This window comes from Diorhabda carinulata, chromosome 4 (genome assembly GCF_026250575.1).
Source record: "Diorhabda carinulata isolate Delta chromosome 4, icDioCari1.1, whole genome shotgun sequence".
Classification (NCBI taxonomy): Eukaryota; Metazoa; Arthropoda; class Insecta; order Coleoptera; family Chrysomelidae; genus Diorhabda; species Diorhabda carinulata.
In genome coordinates this window covers 33,270,494-33,292,417 of record NC_079463.1, presented here as the reverse complement: position 1 = coordinate 33,292,417, position 21,924 = coordinate 33,270,494, and the positions used below count along the sequence as shown (strand labels likewise).

General features: G+C 31.0%; 2 protein-coding genes across 22 annotated transcripts in view; one reads left to right on the top strand and one right to left on the bottom strand.

Moving 5' to 3' along the window:
• LOC130893133 (short coiled-coil protein homolog) overlaps positions 1-21,924 on the top strand; it is a 74,733-nt gene that overhangs the window by 31,394 nt on the left and 21,415 nt on the right. Inside the window, exon 1 of one of the 3 annotated variants that reach the window (XM_057798969.1) lies at positions 2,387-2,505. The exons of 1 other annotated variant lie outside the window; for it this stretch is intronic. The gene's annotated coding sequence lies outside the window, so the exon portion shown is untranslated. Of the gene's footprint in view, positions 1-2,386; positions 2,506-21,924 lie in introns of those variants that run through there. One more of the 3 variants, XM_057798968.1, reaches the window with a different exon arrangement.
• The window catches only part of LOC130893131 (ecdysone receptor), an 86,092-nt gene continuing 64,670 nt past the window's right edge, over positions 503-21,924 (bottom strand). For 8 of the 19 annotated variants that reach the window (XM_057798951.1, XM_057798952.1, XM_057798950.1 and 5 more), the window contains 6 exons: positions 14,840-15,010; positions 14,507-14,766; positions 14,187-14,345; positions 13,784-13,936; positions 10,430-10,652; positions 503-10,352 (listed from right to left, as the gene is read on the bottom strand). In XM_057798951.1, the coding sequence (XP_057654934.1) occupies positions 10,102-10,352; positions 10,430-10,652; positions 13,784-13,936; positions 14,187-14,345; positions 14,507-14,766; positions 14,840-15,010 (1,217 nt within the window). In that variant the 3' untranslated portion in view covers positions 503-10,101. Of the gene's footprint in view, positions 10,353-10,429; positions 10,653-13,783; positions 13,937-14,186; positions 14,349-14,506; positions 14,767-14,839; positions 15,011-21,924 lie in introns of all 19 variants that reach the window. The other 11 variants (XM_057798953.1, XM_057798947.1, XM_057798965.1 and 8 more) reach the window with 3 other exon arrangements.

The window sequence follows — 21,924 nt, the reverse complement described above, 5'->3', positions numbered from 1 at the left end:
ATATGATCCCGAATTAAAACAGTTGTTTTTAACAATGGAAGTTTTTTATATATAGTGGTCAATTAAAAAAAAGGGTATTTGTAATACACGCAATCAACATCACATTATGTATATAAAAAGTCGTCGTCGATGTGTTAAATACAAGTGGCGCCACATTATTATCAGGATAATAACTATAATATTGACTTTTTTAAATCGGTTTATTTAAATTCATATACTATTAGGCAATATAAGAAAACAGGTGATCTACGTCAAAATGATGGTCGTGGGGTAACTGGAAACTGAGTTTTTTTTTTAATTAGTAAGCAGCTTTCAAACAAATAAAACCAACTTCACAAACCACACATAAACTTATAGTAAATGATACAAGATGGCGGCTGGTTGTGACGTAATTCCGAAATGATCTACATAGAAACAGTAGATCTGTCAAACGTCAACGTTATTGATAGAATCTGAATTGAAAAAAATTTTCGATTGAAGGTTCGGAATAAAACACAAAGAATCTATTTTAATGTTTACTGCACAAAATATATAATCGAACATGTCATTGCATACATCACTCGATTTATAGTACAGGTCATGTTGCAGGTCAATTGTGATAAGGCCCAGTGACGTTCAGCAGCCATAATAAATAAAATGTAAATAACACTGTACAATAGTAAACTATAGGTTTTTGTACATACAAGAAACATTCCTTTTTAAATAATATAGGTACTAGTTTTTATGTGAGATTTTGAAGTATATAAAATATTTCTTGTACATTTCAATTTGACATTTAAACTATTTAAAAATATATTTTATATTAGAACATAAAAAATGAGTTATTTTGACTGATACGACGCCGATTTACGTTAAGTAAAATGTCTGATACCTAATGAAACATACAATATATGGCTGTTAAACGTATCCTAACCATCTACGATGGCGTCTTTGTCAAAGGATCACCAACTTTTTTTTTTTTTAATTCATAATACTGCCACTCAGTATTCATCTGTATAAAATTAACACATATATTTAATAAATCTTGATATACAGACCTAATAATTAATATATTTATATATATAAAAAAGTAAATTAGTAAAATTTGTACATATTGCACTTTATCAATTATTCTAAAATATAGGTATTCACTCTTCGTAGGAATGAAACTCTATTGTGAAAGCAGGGTTACGTAACGTAAATTTTATTTAAAAGAAAAAACCCAAAATACTTCACGATAATTTTGTAACAAACACGTGTCCAATCAATAACATAAAATACGATACATCTGGCAACGTTGTAAACATCGCTAATAAAAATACGGTGACAAACGAAAATCCTTTTTTGTCGTTGATATTTGTAAATGAGAAGAATGATATGGAATTTATTCATTGTAACTTGTAAACGTAGCAAAATTATCGTAAATAATATTAAATTCCCTGCTTGGACATAAGAGATATTAAATAACAGAATTGAATTATAAATCTGTATGTTATAACAAAGTGACTAAAATCAGTATTACCACGATATATACATTAATATACAAGGACTTTTTAAGAGATCGTTACACTAATATAATTTAAAAACTAATATACAAATTTGGGAAGAATCGTTCTAAAATATAAAATTATCTAAAATCATTTTAATATCCGTATATTAAAATATACACCAATATACTAGGAAATGATAATAAATCCTCAAATTTAGCTCGTTTACCGCCATATTGTAGTGCTGACGTCACACACCGCTATTGTTAACGTGGGTCAGGGATCACTTTCCAAATAAAATAATATACTGCGTTTGTGCTATGTAAAAAAATACCTTCTAGCACAAAAAACGTTATCATCTTATACAATAGTAAACACTTTTTTAATAACTTTCAAAAAAAACACTCTATCTCACAAACTTTGTTTGGAAATGGTAAGAATATGACGGCCGTGACGTTGTCTATTTATATATTTCGTAATGGCGTCGATTTATTACCACTGACCTATATAATAACGTATATTTTATTTATAATACAGGCACGTTTTAAATTAAATTTAAACATCGTTCAAATTTGTAATTATATCAAACAATTACCTAATTTTCTATCACATCAAATTTCACGATATTTAATAGAAAACAAACGATAAAATAATAAGAACCTTCACTTCCTTTTCTATATTAAAATTGTAATGATGCCAAATTTGACATGAAAGTATTAAAACTGGGAAATCGAAGAGACGCTATTAATACCAATTGATAAAATAAAATTTTTATTTCTATCGCTTTAGTGCGAAAAAAGAAATTAGAATATCTGATACGTAATTAATTTGAATACATTTGACAACACTGGAAAGTTGTGTAAAATGCACGGAACACAAAAACAAAGACACGGGCCATTCCCATTTTAATATTAGGTGAGGACGCTAACCGAGAATTGGTTATTTCACTAGATAAACAGATTTTGTTGTTAGCAGTTTTAACTAGTTTATGGCAATTAATATTCAATTCTTGGTGAAAAAAAATCGGATTTAAATAAAGGTAAGTAAATTTTTTATAATTAGAAGTGGATAATAGAAGTAACCAAACAAAATTGTTACTATAAAATTTTTCTCTATAAATTTTTATTTCAATAATTTCACTGAGAAAATAACTGGTAGATATAAAATTTCGTGTAGAATTAAAATATTACTTTAAATGGAATAGTTTGATACCGTATGTAACGATTTCTTAGCATTCGGAGGTTTTAAATGAAATTAACAAAACTAGTATAACCAAACATAATACATAACCTCATTGTCGTTGAATTGTAGTTTATAAATAGAATGTTTCTGTTTTCTAATCTATTTTTAGCTTAGTTCCTGTTGCTAATCTATTTTTGACATCGTCAATTTTTTGTTTTATGTGTTGATCAGTTTTTTTTTATATAATTTTGACAATGAGGTTATCGAATTTTCCATAGCAAGAATCTGATGTTAACTGCAATCTTAATCATTTACAAAACATGATGCAATAGCACGACATTATATTTCACTTTAATAATTTATTTAGCTTACCAAGAAAAAATTTGGTTAACAGTACAGTCGTTTAAAAATTATTTTTTTTGTTATTAAATTTAACGATCCATGCAGTCTTTAGCTTATCCTTACATCTATATGACAGACAAACATTTACGAAAAAATCTACAGTTAGCACGATGGCAGTCCAAAAAATTTGGCAGTGTCAAATATACAGGGTGAGATACAAAATCTAAAAAGTTTTTAGTATTTCATTTCATGAAAAGTGTTTTAACGTGAAATTGAGGCAATAGCATAGAAGAAGGGTTTCAAATTAGAGAACGTCACAAATTTAAAAATTCGTTGTAACTACGAGGGTATGAGGAAAAGATACGACTTCGTCTACGTGTATATTAACGCACACCACGCTTATTGGTGGTTCTAATTTAATGCATTGGACTTTTGAATTTCGTAACAAAGAGCTACTAGAAATAAATTTTAGTAAGGCGGTATACGTAAGGCACAATCTACGCAGTCTATAAGAAAGTGATTTTTGAAAATTAAAAATTACTACAACGAAAATCGTCGATTAACATGAAAGTAATTTGAATTTTTACGATTTTAAACTACTAATATACGATTGGGAGACAATAGAATAGAATCAAAACGTAGAAATTTTTAGTTACCGTGACCATACACTAGTTATAAAGGCGGCCATACTCACTGTGAAGAAATTCATTATGAAAAAATTTTTTTTCTTATCGAAATTTCACGATATCGGGTATATTGTAAACAAATTGAATTATTTTTGAAAAGTTCGATAGTTTGGAGTAATGAAAATTGTATTTTGATACGGATTAAAAATTTTATATGCTCGATAGTTTTTTAAATAACTCAAAATGTTATAAATAAATAAATCTCTATTTTAATTATGATCAAATTTAATTGTCCAGAAACTCATTTTGAACCCTTTTGGAGCAAGACACGATTCATTGCCAATTTTGGCATTAAGAAAATACAAAAAAGTTCCCATATAAGATTTTTAACCAACCATGTATGTTTTTGAATGTAATTTATCAAAGTAAAGTTACAAAAAAGTAATTTTTATGACCCTCTTGTTATCCTCGATTTATTTCAATTTTTCGTTTATTTTTAGAATTTGGTACAAGTTTTTTTTGGGACATCCTTTATAAGTGTATGTGATTTAAACAAATTTATCAACGAAAATCACTCAAAAACTTCGTCTTTATGTCCTTTTAATCGTTTCTAAGTTTCCAAAATTTTGTTATTTAATTATAAAATTTTATACAAGTTTTTTTTGGGAACACCCTGTATATGTGTATGTGATTTATACAAATTTATCAACGAAAATCAACCAAAAACTCAAATTTTATGACCTATTAATCATCCTCGAGTTTTCTCAATTTTTTATTTAATCAAAAAATTTGATACAAGTTTTTTTTGGGAAACCCTGTATATGTGTAATTTATTTAGATGAATTAATGAAAATCGTCAGAAAACGTAATTTTTATGACCCTCTTGTTATCCTCGATTTATTTCAATTTTTCTTTTATTTTTAAAACTTGGTACAAGTTTTTTTGGGACACCCTGTATATGTGTATGTGATTTATACAAATTTATCAACGAAAATGACCCAAAAACGTCGTTTTCATGACTTTTCAATCGTTTCCGAATTTCCTAAATTTTGTTATTTAATTATAACATTTGATACAAGTTTTTTTTGGAACACCCTGTATATGTGTAATTATTTATTTAAACGAATTAATGAAAATCGCCCAAAAACGTAATTTTTATGATGCTCTGATCGTTCCCAAACTTTCTAAATTTCTTATTTGCTTAATAAACTGGATACAGGATTTTCGAAAAACCAAATTTTTTTCCGTTACTCGGTTGAGGTAAAAACACTTTTTATGAAATAATTTACATCACTCGAATCACAACATTTCGTTTTTTTTTTTTATACGCTAACAATAATGGAATAAATACATTAGAAAAAAATCGATTTTGTATTCTCCAACTTGTTATTGATATTAAAAAATTTGTGCCGAGCTTAGACTTTTTTTTTTTTATATATTCACTTAATTTAAATTACAAGGTTTATTATTTATAAAAAGTCACTGATTCAACTTTTTATTACGCAGACTGCATGGATTTTTGGTAGGGACCTTTGACAATAAATTCCAACATTAAACTAATTTCAATCTCAATTTTTATTTCGTCCATTGTATAAAATTGTTATTTGTATCGATACGCAAACTCGTTTCTGATGGAAAATTTGAAAATTCTCATACACGACTCGAATGTCGAATCATTATCAAAGGAAACCTACGAACGTACGTACATCAAGTGAAACATGATGATGAAACATGAGTGGTGTGAGACAGAGTCACTGCTGGCAGTGAATACAAATCAATTTGAGTTTATCATCTTCCAAATATGTCGTTCAATAACAAACAATTTTACCATTAAATATACGTTGCTGATTATGTACAGTTTTCTTTAAAAGTATCACTTTACTGTGCGCGGATTACAGAATTACGCAGACCTCAGGAAACTGATCGCTTGTTGTACAATTCTTGTGATTACAAGGCATTGACTGACCTTTTTAGTGATCGCGCGATATATGATGATTTCTTTTTTGATCGCGTCTTGTACCTTGCATTTTTTGCCGATCACGCGCGATATCCTATGACCTTTTTCAAGACCTAGCGATGTATGCTGACCTTTTCAGTGATCGCGCGTTGTCTACTGACCTTTTTTGCGGTCGCGCGATTTCGATTTTTTTATTTCCATTCACGCTTTGTACGATGATACTTTTTTTTCCGATCGCGCGATATCATATGATCTTTTTTATGATCTAGCGTTAGTCTATGACCTTTTTTATGATCTAGTGATATCCTATAACCTCTTTTATGATCTAACGTTATCCTATGACCTTTTTTTATGAAACAGCGATATCCTATGACCTTTTTTATGATCTAGCGATATCCTATGACCTTTTTCAAGACCTAGCGATGTATGCTGACCTTTTCAGTGATCGCGCGTTGTCTACTGACCTTTTTTGCGGTCGCGCGATTTCGATTTTTTTATTTCTATTCACGCTTTGTACGATGATACTTTTTTTTCCGATCGCGCGATATCATATGATCTTTTTTATGATCTAGCGTTAGTCTATGACCTTTTTTATGATCTAGTGATATCCTATAACCTCTTTTATGATCTAACGTTATCCTATGACCTTTTTTTATGAAACAACGATATCCTATGACCTTTTTTATGAAATAGCAATATCCTATGACCTCTTTTATGATCTAACGTTATCATTTGACCTTTTTTTATGATCTAACGTTATCTTATGACCTTTTTTTATGATCTAGCGATATCCTATGACTTCTTTTATGATCTAACGTTATCCTTTGACCTTTTTTTATGATCTAGCGATCTCCTGTGACCTCTTTTATAATCTAGTGATATCCTATGACCTTTTTTATGATCTAGTGTTATCCTATGACCTTTTTTAAGATCTAACGTTATCCTTTGACCTTTTTTTATGATCTAACGTTATCTTATGACCTTTTTTATGATCTAACGTTATCTTATGACCTTTTATACGATCTAGTGATATCCTATGACCTCTTTTATGATCTAGCGTTATCTTATAACCTTTTTTATGATCTAGTGATATCCTATGACCTTTTTTATGATCTAGTGATATCCTATGACCTCTTTTATGATCTAACGTTATCCTTTGACCTTTTTTTATGATCTAGCGATATCCTACGACCTTTTTTATGATCTAGCGATGTGATTTGGAGTTTTTTTGATCGCGCGTCGTCCGCTGACGATTTTCGAGGTTGCGCAATGATTGAAATGAGAAATTTTTTGGTGTGGAAAGTGTGAAAAAATACATTTTTGAAAGATGACTTGACTCAAAACTATAGACTAAAGGAGTCAACCGACTGCTGAGTGACTATTCGAAAATTTCCATTTTTATGTTCCTGAAATGTTTGTACCATTTTATTATTTTGTACGCTTGCTTTGAATACAGGGCGAGTCTCTTACTAATAGAAAATAGATATTAAATATTTCTCGAACAATTTTTTTTTGTCAGCCAACAACTTTCTTTATATTATGTAAAATTACAGGCAATTCTTTTTATACAGTATATAAATATTTCCCATAGCATTTTATTTATTTATTTATTTATTTTTTCTAACCTGTTCGAATTATGTATGGGGTTGACTCCTGAGTAAATAAATATGTATTTTTTGCAAGTCCAATTTTGAAAATTACGCTATTCTATAAAAAATTTTGTTTCCAAATTCCGAACAAAAAAAAAATTTAATAGTGCATTTTATGCAATAGATTTTTTTTCTAATTGAATAATAATTTTTTTTTTATTTTCGAATCTATACTGAAAAATCGAAATTTTATTATAAAAATATCATTTTTATTATTATTTATTATAGAATAGCTTAATTAAACTTTAAAAGTTTTAAAATTATTTAAATTTAACGTTATATTTTTGCAAAAGGGCGTAAAATTCAATTTCCAAGTGCCGTAATGCCCTTTTGGCAAGAATATATTTATAAAATTAATTTTGAAAATGAATAACAATAAATAATTTACAAATAAAACAAAATTATATAAAATTAATAAATATATGTATATATATATAAGTATTCTATATATAAAAAAAATTATTTGGACTTTTAAGGCAATAGATGGCGCTGAAATTATATGTGTTTCAACAAAATACGTCTGTCTCGTTTTTTTTTTATGAAAATATGTTTATCTACAATCGATGAAAAATATGTTTATATGCATTTATTAAATGTTCAAAAAAAAATCAAACCAAACTTTAATATCTCCATCATTTCATTAAATACTTTTGAATACAATTAATTAGTACCCAGGTACCATAAGATATAATTAAAGTAATATTTTATATAGTTGCAACAATTTTGACGGAACCTGTAGTTGAATAAGTTGAATCTAACCGAAAAAAAAAACATAAATGTTATGCTGATGAGATCAAAAAAGATCCAAACCGGTCTGTAAATTAAATAATTTACATTCAGTTTTAAAGCCAATAGTAAAAATGCAAAATAATAATTTATAAGTCACGAATGAAAATATTTTCGCCACTTTAGTATGTAAAAGCGTTTTTGTCAAACGAGTGTTGCGCTTAAACAAAAATTAATAGTCCCAAACGTTCCTTAAAAGACATTAGAAAACATGAACAGTCGAATCTTGTATTAATTTCACTCATTCTTGATAAAAAATTAACATGTTATGCTGACGAGATCAAAAAAGATCCAAACCGGTCTGTAGTATGAATAATTCGTATTAAATTTTACAAGTGCAAATAAAAATGGCGTGTTTAACAGTTTCCAAATTTTAAAAAAAAGAAAATAAACTGATTTTAATGCGTTTTATATTTCGTTTGGATATTCTAAATAGAAAAACTTTTTTGTTATACTGACGAGGACCAAAACCGTCCTATAACTCACACAAATCATTCGTAGCCTAATATAATCTGATAAAAAATATATAATTCAATATTAGTAGTGGAAATAGCCATTGAAGTAGTTGTTTCTCTTATCAAACCAAGAAATAATGTTCCCAAAATCTTTTAAAATCGATAATAATCCGAAAAAAAAAAAATTCTAGTCCATCACGCTGACGAGATCTAAGAAGAACAAAATCGGTCACAACTCTTTTTGTTACGATAGTTTGAATCGACTATTATTTGAAATAAAATATTTAATTCAGTTCATTATTACACTGATGAGACCTAGTAAGTTTAAAAACCGATCTATAACTCATATTAATTTGAAATAAAAAGTAGAAATGACATATTAAATAGTTTTCGATGCTATTAATGAAAAACATCTTGAAGATTATTAGAAAATAAATAGCCGAGTTTTTTATCGAACTTATTATTATACTGACGAGTCTCCAAAAGCTCGAAACTGGTCTGTAACCCTACGATAATTGATTTAATTTTAACAACATTTCGTTTTCTATTTAGATCAAAGGTTCAAAATAGATATTCGTTATACTGAAGCGACCTAAAAGCAACACAAATCGGTCAATAATTCACGTAAATTTCCATAAGTACAATATCCGTAAAGTTATATAAATCTATAGTAGTGATTTCTTCGTACCTGGGTAATCGAAATGAAGTTTGATTCGTTTTTTTTTTTTTTGTTCTAATTCAGCTGCGGAAACGTCTAAAATGACAGAAACTATATCGTATAAAAAATGAGTAGACTATTCAACTACACATTCAATTTAAACATCAAATAGTGTTTTTCAAGGCAGGATATAGTCTATCGAAAAGAAGTTATGTCGTTTTGTTTTAATGCGCACTTATTAATTATAAAGACGGCGGTGCCGTGAATATCCGATCGAAAAGAAAAGAAAAGAAAAAAAATCTTGCGACGGCACGCGTCGAAAATAGCACGCTGTATATATATATATATATATATGTATATATTTCCGAATTGTTGCTACTTCACTCTCTCTCTCCCTATCAATCTTAATCGGACGGCTGCTGCTAAATTTCGGTTTATAATATCTCTCGAAGCAATTCCGCCCCCATTGCCAGAATACGGTGCGCTAACAAATTGCACGTTTTCGTTTAATCTTCTTCTTATTTTTTCGTTTTGCACCACAGTCCTCAGACTTTTTGTATCCGTGTTAAAGCGGAAAGGCACCTCAAATGGTATTTTTATTTCAGTCCTGTCCAGTCTTACCAATTTAAGTAAGCATTTCGCCAAGAAAGGTTCTTATATAAAAGTTTTTTTTTTTTTTCTATTTGGTTTCGTTAAAAAAATCTACGTTATAATTTGATTCTTACGTCTGGTTCTAACGTTTTTTTCTCTCTCTTTCTCTATAGGTGCCGTTGTGTTAGTTAATAAAAAAAAAAACAAAGAATAATATAATATTGTTCACAGCCAGCTTGATGGTGCCAACTTCTTACTAATTTCCTGTCCGTTTCTTGTCCTATATACAACGATAATAATAATAATAATAAAAATAAAAATAATAATAAGGGGACAGTTGAAACTTTGTAGCACCACCCTTTCCGGGTTATCCGGGGAGGTCATGTAGACTATGTTTTCAAATCGACGTCCCATATTTCCGCCAAGAACGGGGGTAACTTTTTGTTTTTCAATTTGAGGCTAAAGCACATTTTCGAATTTTGATTACCCAACGTCCTCAGTTCGGTCAATACGGAAAGTAGTTTCGCGAATACGGTTCCGGGTCTCGGTTTTCTTCTATTGTCCACATAAGCCCGTAAAGCTTCTAAATAAATCTCTTGGATTTTTTCCACTTTCCAACCCTCGATCAGATCCGGACGTTCTGAAAATTAATTTCGTTTCATAATTCGAACAAAAAAAAAACTACTTTAAGAAGAAAAAAAAAATAATAATAATTACCAGAAAAAATAACGATCGCCGTTAACAATGCGTATTCGGCGTTATCGACTTGCATCGAATACATCGTTCTACAAAAATGCAGCAGATCTTCGATAGTTTCTCCCATGCCAGCTAGGTTGTAGCTATCTCTCGAATACGGTTGATTATTGACGAACAATATGGAATCTGTATTGTAATCGTATCGCCTAGCCATCCTGAACATCATTACTTCACTGGAACACGCCTAAAAAATTGATAATTTTTATTTTTTTTCGATACGGAATAACGTTCGAATCTTTTTAAAACCTTATAGAACAAACAAAACTATCAAACAATCTGTTATACTGAAAATATACTGTTGCAAAACATTTATTTATTCACCAAGTTGTCCACAACTGTTTAAAGGTTAGCAGAGACAATTCGACATTAGTCAAAACATCCAGATTAGGTCAATAGTAACATCCAAAGATGGTTTCAGACAAATAGTAACGTCCGGAGATGGTTTAAGACAAATAGTAACGCCCAGAGATGGTTTAAGACAAATATTAACGTCCGGAGATGGTTTAAGACAAATATTAACGTCCGGAGATGGTTTAAGACAAATGTTAACGTCCGGAGATGGTTTAAGACAAATAGTAACGTCCAGAGATGGTTTATGTTAATAATACTAACATCCAGAATTAGTTTAAGATAAATAGTAACGTCCAGAGATGGTTTAAGACAAATAGTAACGTCCAGAGATGGTTTAAGACAAATAGTAATGTCCAGAGATGGTTTAAGACAAATATTAACGTCCGGAGATGGTTTAAGACAAATATTAACGTCCGGAGATGGTTTAAGACAAATGTTAACGTCCGGAGATGGTTTAAGACAAATAGTAACGTCCAGAGATGGTTTATGTTAATAATACTAACATCCAGAATTAGTTTAAGACAAATAGTAACGTCCAGAGATGGTTTAAGACAAATAGTAATGTCCAGAGATGGTTTAAGACAAATATTAACGTCCGGAGATGGTTTAAGACAAATATTAACGTCCGGAGATGGTTTAAGACAAATGTTAACGTCCGGAGATGGTTTAAGACAAATAGTAACGTCCAGAGATGGTTTATGTTAATAATACTAACATCCAGAATTAGTTTAAGATAAATAGTAACGTCCAGAGATGGTTTAAGACAAATAGTAACGTCCAGAGATGGTTTAAGACAAATAGTAATGTCCAGAGATGGTTTAAGACAAATATTAACGTCCGGAGATGGTTTAAGACAAATATTAACGTCCGGAGATGGTTTAAGACAAATGTTAACGTCCGGAGATGGTTTAAGACAAATAGTAACGTCCAGAGATGGTTTATGTTAATAATACTAACATCCAGAATTAGTTTAAGACAAATAGTAACGTCCAGAGATGGTTTAAGACAAATAGTAATGTCCAGAGATGGTTTAAGACAAATATTAACGTCCGGAGATGGTTTAAGACAAATATTAACGTCCGGAGATGGTTTAAGACAAATGTTAACGTCCGGAGATGGTTTAAGACAAATAGTAACGTCTAGATATGGTTTATGTTAATAATACTAACATCCAGAATTAGTTTAAGATAAATAGTAACGTCCAGAGATGGTTTAAGACAAATAGTAACGTCCAGAGATGGTTTAAGACAAATAGTAACGTCCAGAGATGGTTTAAGACAAATAGTAACGTCCGGAAATGGTTCAAGACAAATAGCAACGTCCAGAGATGGTTTAAGAAAAATAGTAATGTCCAGAGATGGTTTATGTTGATTATACTAACGTCCAGAGTTAGTTTAAGGCAAATAGTAACGTCTAGAGATGGTTTAAGACAAATAGTAACGTCCAGAGACAGTTTAAGATAAATAGTAACGTCTAGATATGGTTTATGTTAATAATAATAACTTCCAGAGTTAGTTTAAGACAAATAGTAACGTCCAGAGATGGTTTATGTTAATAATACTAACATCCAGAATTAGTTTAAGACAAATAGTAACGTCCGGAAATGGTTCAAGACAAATAGCAACGTCCAGAGATGGTTTAAGAAAAATAGTAATGTCCAGAGATGGTTTATGTTGATTATACTAACGTCCAGAGTTAGTTTAAGGCAAATAGTAACGTCTAGAGATGGTTTAAGACAAATAGTAACGTCCAGAGACAGTTTAAGATAAATAGTAACGTCTAGATATGGTTTATGTTAATAATAATAACTTCCAGAGTTAGTTTAAGACAAATAGTAACGTCCAGAGATGGTTTATGTTAATAATACTAACATCCAGAATTAGTTTAAGACAAATAGTAACGTCCGGAAATGGTTCAAGACAAATAGCAACGTCCAGAGATGGTTTAAGAAAAATAGTAATGTCCAGAGATGGTTTATGTTGATTATACTAACGTCCAGAGTTAGTTTAAGGCAAATAGTAACGTCTAGAGATGGTTTAAGACAAATAGTAACGTCCAGAGACAGTTTAAGATAAATAGTAACGTCCAGAGACAGTTTAAGATAAATAGTAACGTCTAGAGATGGTTTATGTTAATAATAATAACTTCCAGAGTTAGTTTAAGACAAATAGTAACGTCCAGAGATGGTTTAAGACAAATAGTAACGTCCAGAGACAGTTTAAGATAAATAGTAACGTCCAGAGACAGTTTAAGATAAATAGTAACGTCTAGATATGGTTTATGTTAATAATAATAACTTCCAGAGTTAGTTTAAGACAAATAGTAACGTCTAGATATGGTTTATGTTAATAATACTAACATCCAGAATTAGTTTAAGATAAATAGTAACGTCCAGAGATGGTTTAAGACAAATAGTAACGTCCAGAGATGGTTTATGTTAATAATACTAACGTCCAGAATTAGTTTAAGACAAATAGTAACGTCCAGAATTAGTTTAAGACAAATAGTAACGTCCAGAATTAGTTTAAGACAAATAGTAACGTCCAGAGATGGTTTAAGACAAATAGTAACGTCCAGAGAAGATTTAATATTAACAATAACTTCTGGAGATGGTATAAGTTTAATACTAACGCCCAGAGATGGTTTAAGATTAACAGAGATGTACGAGGATGGTTCTTGGTTGATAGAAACGTTTAGAGATGTTTCAAGGTTAGCACAGACGTTGTCAAATAGTCTTATTTTAGTAAAGACATTCAGGAATGGTTCAAGGTTACTGGAGAAGTCTAGGGATGGCTAAAGGTTAATAAAAACGTTAAAAGATGATTTGATCTTTGAAAATTTAAATTGTCCGTTGCAAATACGTCAAAAACGATTTTTCGTTTTTGAGATATTTCGAAAAAATTATTTTCTAACCTCCAAATGAAATTGAAAATTTTCTCAGTTCTAAATCCGATTATAACTTACCTTCAAAAGCGATATTTGATCTTCTCTTAAAAGTTTGTCGAACCCTGGTAACCTTTTTGCGAATTCCACGATCAGCTGTACAGTTAATATCGTTATTTCGGTTATATGTCTAAATCGAACATCACACTGGTCCTCCCCTTCCATTGGAGCGTTCTAATTTTCAAAATAAAAAAAAAAATAAATAAATTCAGTCACTTGGTTCTAATACGAATTGTCGCAATACTATTTTGTACTATTTGTAGGGATCGCAAAAACAAAAAAAAATTCATATTCATAATTAAATTTATTCCGAGATGAAACCCTAAAATGACTGGACTAATAGTTAATACGTAGGAATCGATGGCGGCGTTGCCAAATGTCTTATCCGGCTGTAAAAATGGAGAAAAATTGACGTTCGACTTACCACAATTCGTTTAACATCTTCTTCCGAAGGATGTTCGTATTCGTTTTGGAAATAGACGAGTCGATGTATGAGTTCTTCTTGTTCGGGCGATATAGCTTTGACGAGTCCGTTTGTCGTGCCCTTTTCAGTATCCGAAAGCTGAAACAAACCCAGATACGACTGCTGAAAATAAATAAATCTCTCACATCAATTCGATTTTTACGAATATATTGTTTTTTTTTTTTTTTTTTTTTTTTTTATTTTTTCGAAAATTTAAAGTTCGTACTATATTTAATCTACGACTTTAAACGATACGATAAAATAAAAGAAAAAATATTTACTTCCGGTTCCATTTTGATAAGATCCGGCGATCCGTTCGTCGTGCTGTTCGGTTTATCCTTTTCCTTTTGGGCTTTCTTTTCTTTTCGTTTTACGGCACATTGCACTTCCGGCACCACACATTCCGGCCTCATTCCGACGCTCAGACATTTCTTCAATCGACATTCCTGACATTTTCGCCTCATGTACATATCAATTTCACAATGGTTCCCATATTTACACTGATATACCGCGTTTTTCGTTATACTTCTCCTAAAGAAACCTGTCGGTAACAAAAAAAAAAATAAAGTTGAAAACAAAAAAAAAACCAAAATTCCCGATCTGATCTCGTTTACCTTTACAACCTTCACACGTGAGCGCGTTATAGTGGTACCCGGAAGCTCGATCTCCGCACACGAGACACAATTCTTCTTGTTGCCGTGGCGTAGGCCCTTTCTTCTTTTTGGAATCGCAACTGTCAGCACTGTATCCGTTTAAACTACTCGGTGGGGATAAATCTTCTCGACCTGAAAGCCAATCATAATACATTTACTAGATATGAAGAAAAAAAAAACATAATATATTGTAAAATTTGAAAAACAAACACGAAAAAAGTATAATGTTGTGGGAATGTGGCAATTAAATACCCATAATCAAAAAATTGAATTTATGGAATTTCGTATACTTTATTTATTCTTTTCTATCCCGTTTTTTTTTTCTTTAGGCGTCATCTTTTTCTTCTTTCTTCATTTCTTTCTGTTTTTTTTCTATATTCTGTATATTATCTGTTCTCCCATTTCTTTTTTTCTCATATTTCTAGTTTATTTCCATCTCTCCATGTTTCTATTTCTTACAATTGTTTCAAAGGCACTAATTTTGACTATCCCTGTTGTTTTTTTTTTTCATAATTATTTTTTCACGATTATTTCTGTTTCAATGAATGATTTTTATTTATTATCTAACATAATGTAACTTGAAATTATTTTTTGTCGCGCTTCAGCCTTGACTAGACTTATTAACTGTCATTGCAAAATTGTTTGTACAATATTATGACATTGTACTATCTACCTACATTTTTTGCACGTGCTTAATTTCGAACTACGACAACCTTGTATGTATCTAAAAGTTATTATAGAACGTCTTATTCGAAATCTCGAAAGAATTTCATTTATATTACTAATGATAAACGCGTTTAAAAAATTAATTTTTACGACACGAATATGTTGACCTAAAATCCCCTTTCTTGAAAAAAAAAAATTTGCTTTCTCCGATTACCATTAATATAAATCAACTTTCTTTTCGACGAAATGATGTATTATAAATTTGGCAACGCCGTAAAAACTGTTAGTACCAACATTATTCTACGTTTCGTATTTCTTTTTTTTTTTATTTTGTTTGAAATGTAAATTCGAAACAATTTTAAATTTTCCTCCTACGAAAACAAATCCGCAATCACCTACTGTCTATTTACAATTTCCATGGAGATCAACGCGCTGAAAACTATTCATCTGAGTGACTGAAATCTATGTATGGATCGTCCTTGACTTCGCCATCGTCGTGTCTAAGCGCATTTTTCTAGTTGGTTTTGTTTTCTTTCTACTGTGGCGAACGTAATGGGGGTTTTTGTGAGAAGATGGAGTTAGACCGGTTTACACGTAAACCAGTTAAAAAAAACGTTATATTACATTTTTATATTCGGACTGTACATGCCACAAATAAAAAATACAATACGAAAATATTCGACTTTCACACGTAAATGTTGTTCGCTTTTTTGTTAGTAAAAAAAAAGTATATAATTCCACACAATAATAATTAATTATTTTGTAATAGTTACATGTGATTTATACACCGTCAAACAGCTGTTTTGTCAAGGTCGCTAATTAAAAATAAATTTATTTTATTCCTTCGTATTACGTACGTCATGCGAATCGAGCCTTTGTTGAATATCACTGACGTATGCGGAAACCGGAAATGAATAGTAAATTGTATAATTAAACGAAGAATTACATTTTTCGAGAAATCTATGCAACCAATATTACAAAATGAAATAATCGAACGTGGCGTCATCTGTTTTTTAACAATATCAAACTTCAACGTAACATTGGTTGCCTACAATCACGTTACAAAATAACAAATTCACAAAAGTAAGGTTATGTATTATTATCGGTATTATCGAACAAAGTATTAGCATTTTACTTTTCTCACGATTGTTCAGTGGACCGTGAGGACAAAACCCGTTTCATGGCAATGTCGCTATTGTACTAATTACGATTCTTTTCCTCTCGTTGAATAACGAATTTTAATTGTCAAAGATCTGGCTAGTGATATCGATTATTATATTACGAAAACGAATGATAATAATTGGCAATAACGGTAATTTCTTTTTGAAATACGTTGCTGTGTTGCCGGCGATGAGAAAAAATTCTTTCCTCTCCCGATTTTTTTTTTTTTTTTAGTCATACGCCAATGTTTTTATTTAATTACAATAACGGCCTTCAACCTGAACTTTACACACGAGTCATTGTTCATAATATCCGCAATTATAAACTACAAAATCAAGATGGATCGTTCAGTTTTTTTTCTCACTTATAAATACTACAGGGGGTATGCATAATGTAAATGCCTGCATTGTTTTCCTTAACAATCATGTCGGATGAATTTTTTTTAATATTTTTTAATTTATATTAATAATTAGAATAAATGACGGATTATACTATTTAATATACAGGGTCTTGAGATATTTAGTAAGAATAATACTTCCAGGGAGGGTTTAAGGTTCATAGTAACGTTCAGGGATGGTTTAAGGTTAATAATTAGAATAAATGACGGATTATACTATTTAATATACAGGGTCTTGAGATATTTAGTAAGAATAATACTTCCAGGGAGGGTTTAAGGTTGATAGTAACGTCCAGGGATGGTTTAAGGTTAATAGTAATGTCCAGGGATGGTTTAAGGTTAATAATTAGAATAAATGACGGATTATACTATTTAATATACAGGGTCTTGAGATATTTAGTAAGAATAATACTTCCAGGGAGGGTTTAAGGTTGATAGTAACGTCCAGAGATGGTTTAAGGTTAATAATTAGAATAAATGACGGATTATACTATTTAATATACAGGGTCTTGAGATATTTAGTAAGAATAATACTTCCAGGGAGGGTTTAAGGTTGATAGTAACGTCCAGGGATGGTTTAAGGTTAATAGTAATGTCCAGGGATGGTTTAAGGTTAATAATTAGAATAAATGACGGATTATACTATTTAATATACAGGGTCTTGAGATATTTAGTAAGAATAATACTTCCAGGGAGGGTTTAAGGTTGATAGTAACGTCCAGAGATGGTTTAAGGTTAATAATTAGAATAAATGACGGATTATACTATTTAATATACAGGGTCTTGAGATATTTAGAGAGAATAATACTTTCAGAAAGGGTTTAAGGTTAATAATAACGTCCAGAGATGGTTTAAGGTTAATAATTAGAATAAATGACGGATTATACTATTTAATATACAGGGTCTTGAGATATTTCGTAAGAATAATACTTCCAGGCAGGATTTAAGGTTAACAATAACGTTTAGAGATGATTTAAAATTAATAATAACGTCCAGAGATGGTTTAAAAAAAAATAGAGACTTAAAAGTAATTTCAAAATAGGTAGGAGAAGTTTTAACGTCGGTAGAGATAAATAACGCTGGTTCAAGGTTGTTGTCAGATGTTTTATTTTTCTGAAATTTTACGATTTAGTTAATCGATACTCGAAACTTAATTTTTATACAAGGTTGACACGAAAACAACTCATTTAACGGTTTGAGAGGCGTATTAATCGTATTTTATACGAAAAAATATATTCTTCGAGGTGTTTAATCGCTTTTTTTTTATAATTTTTAAATCAAATCGATCTTATTAAATCCCCTCTCGTGCGAGATTATAAATATTAAGAGACATTCCGAAGGTGTGACTAATTAGAATAAATGACGGATTATACTATTTGATATACGGGGTCTTAAGATATTAATACATTTAATTAAGCTAAAGGTTAGACATTTAATCAGGATTTCGTTGGATTTAACATCGAAAAAAATAATAATTCTACAGTGTATTATACGAGAAACTCGAAATAATTCGTTGTTAGAAATTAATCATAATAGAAAAGTCAGATTTCCGGAAAGTGTCCAGATGTTTAAAACGTCTAAAATGCCATTCGATTTTCGACGTAATTTCGTAACCTTGAACGTCTATACGTGTATATACTAACATATTTACGACAGATGGTTGGCATAACTGCGCTAAGAAAAGATTACCGAATTTGCATAAACTGACTACAATTATTATGGCAAAACTCTTTTTTTTTTTTTGTTTACTTTCAACGTTGCCAAATCACCTGTATGTTCAATTCGAAATCAAATTAGACTAATATAATACGAGGAAAATCGGTAAATTATCAGTTTTTTTGCATTGTTTCGAGTCGGTAGCACAAACAATACCGAACAAATCGAAAAACTCGCGCCAAAGCCAAAATTTCAAAAACTTCTTCTGAATCAAAACGTCTCGGGTTCGTGTAAGTATGTAACAATGAGAAAATAGTAGGATTTGATATATTGGTTTTTCCTAAAACGTGTACCACAAGTATATTGTATTTATCATGATACAGTGACGAAAAAAAAAATGTTGTCAACTTTCGATATATCACTTAATTAGTTATTATTTAATCACGTGTAGTGAGGTAGGTAATTATTTTTATATATTGCGAAATATTAATTACATTCGATTATCGCTTACCGATCCATAATTTTATTTATATAATTTATGTTTTATAAACAAAATGACTAATATATAGCACGTATGAATATTATTTCGTAATAAACATCGATAGAAATAATAAATAAAACATATTTTACTTAATTTTCTAGTTCATATTTTTTTTTTTTTTTTTTTTGATTGAATCTAGTGGAAAAATTGTATAACGAGTGTATTTGTGTACAATTTTTTCCATTCGCCGCAATTTTCTAACAAAATTAAATAAACACTATAATACACCTGCTCTCCCTCTCTCTCTCTCTCTCTCTCTCTCTCTCTCTCTCTCTCTCTCTCTCTCTCTCTCTCTCTCATCATGCAATGTAGCAGAGGTCGCACAATGTCATGGTCACGGCCAACCAGATCGGCATTTGCAAAATGCAACTGCACCGCCTGCCACGATTCCTCTCTTGCTCTTTCTATCACATTAACACACACATACACACACACACACACACACACAGAAAATATTCTTTTTTACGTATATATAACTACGAAATATTATTTTGGACATAAAAACAAATTTTTTTTATAAAAAAAAAACCGACGATCCCTCACAGATTTATCTCCGTGCTGAAAACTTCGCAGTCTCACACATAGATGACGGTATTAGTATTAATTCGACGGCTGTCATACAATAAGTTATGGTAAACCGTATAAAAATCGTTTTTTTGATGAATTTTCCACCAATTTCTGTATTGCGGTCCGACGTCGATCTAAAAATGTTTTTTAATTTTACGAACCGTCTCTTTCAATGCGTCGTTTCATTAATGACGTAGTTTCTACTTGTCAAACGTCAAAAAAAAAAATGACAGCTTCAAAAGTGACATTTACCGAAATGGCGGGCCGTTCAAAATCTCACCTCTTATTGGAAAACCCTTAACTATCTGGAAGCTATAACTAGAAGAAATCTGGTGGTGGATTAGGATTAAAAAAATTTTACAAGAGGAAGTCTCGATCTGGAAACAGACTATCAAATATTTTGTTGAGAATACCATATTCGGCGACTTCTAATTTGCGTTGTTGTTTGTTATAATCGAAATGTCTTATAAAAATTGATATTGTGAAAAATAGTTTTTACGCGTTTGGATTCGATTCGGAGTCTATTGAAGCGAAAAAAATAAAAGGCGGTTATATCCGAAACATTGTCTCGAAACTTGCGGCCTTGATTTTATAAAAAAAAAAAAGGATTGAAAATTAGGTTATGTTGATAGTGGGATACACGGAAAACAAAAGCATTCGACTATTATAATAAAAGATGTAAAATGTACGAGGTAGATATCAAACTACGGACGCATTTACATTTTAATATCGGAATTATAATTATCGCTAATATTTACATAAATTATCCATTAAAAATTCAATAATTGTTTATGTTTACAGTAGGGAACAAAGAACTCTGAATTATACTTTCTTATTAACACTTCTATAATTATTATTAGATTGTTGAATTATGTGTCATATATACGAGGTCTGGCTATTGAATAACGAGACCGCGCGCGCCTAGAGGGCGCCATAGACAGGCGGGGTATCTAAATATCTTGTCTATGCACGTCCCGAAACACGTAATTTCTCGTTAAATTCGTAAAAACTCCAACTAAATGATATAAATTGTTGTAAAAGGCCTACGGGGATAATTCTCTGTGTCGTGCGCGTGTTTTTGATTGGTTTAAACGCTTTAGTGAGCCCCTGAAGATGACCAGCGGCCAGGCCGTCCAGAAACAGTGACCAAAATCAACCAAATCGATTTTGTGCGAAGTTGGTGCCAAAAAATCTGACTCCTGACCAACAGATCTGATTCCAAAAGGACCCGATTTGAGTCGATGGAAGCGGTAAAGCAAAAAAACGACACAACTCTTACCAGATCCTCACCAAAGAAGACATCCAGCACTAATTTTGCGTACGAATTTGGAATAATTTTTATATTAAAACCTTTTTTCCGTAACCGGTTTCGTTATTTAATAGTCAGACCCCGTACATTAAATTAACGCCGAACTAATAGTTTTTTAATTCCTCATTATCCGTTTCAATTTCGATTTCTTTGTAAAGTTAAACACACTGACGGTTCGGAGCATGAAGGAGGATGAAACTACATCTTTGAGTACGGTTCAAACACTGACAAAGGACATCGGTCTCGGTAACGTCAAGTGGGACACTACGGGGAGTTATTCAGTTTGATCCTAACGCGTCCCAAATTTGACATCTCTTATTTTAAAGGCGATATCATATCTGGGACTCGATAATACATATTTTTTTTTTTTTGTTTAATCTAATTGATAGCACGAAAAGTATGGTAATTCCGACTCTGTAGGATGTCCTAGTTTCCAGCACGTATCGGTGTCGCTTTCGAGTCAAGATCGTCACAGCCAGATTTACAAATTGCAATAGAGATGTTACTCGCTGCTTTTAACGATAAATTCCGAAATTTGGTCCTGATGCGGCGATTTTCATGAGTCGAGTTTCGAAAGGATTTGACGGGAGAGAAAAATCCCACGACGGCAACAACTAAGAAGTTTCACTAAGAAGATGGTACGTGAACTGGAGCTCGACATCGGATTTTTCAATTGTAGCGACTTTCCATAAGTTTTACGTATTTTTTTTGTTGGAAATTGGATTACCAGAGAAACTCCCTATGGACAA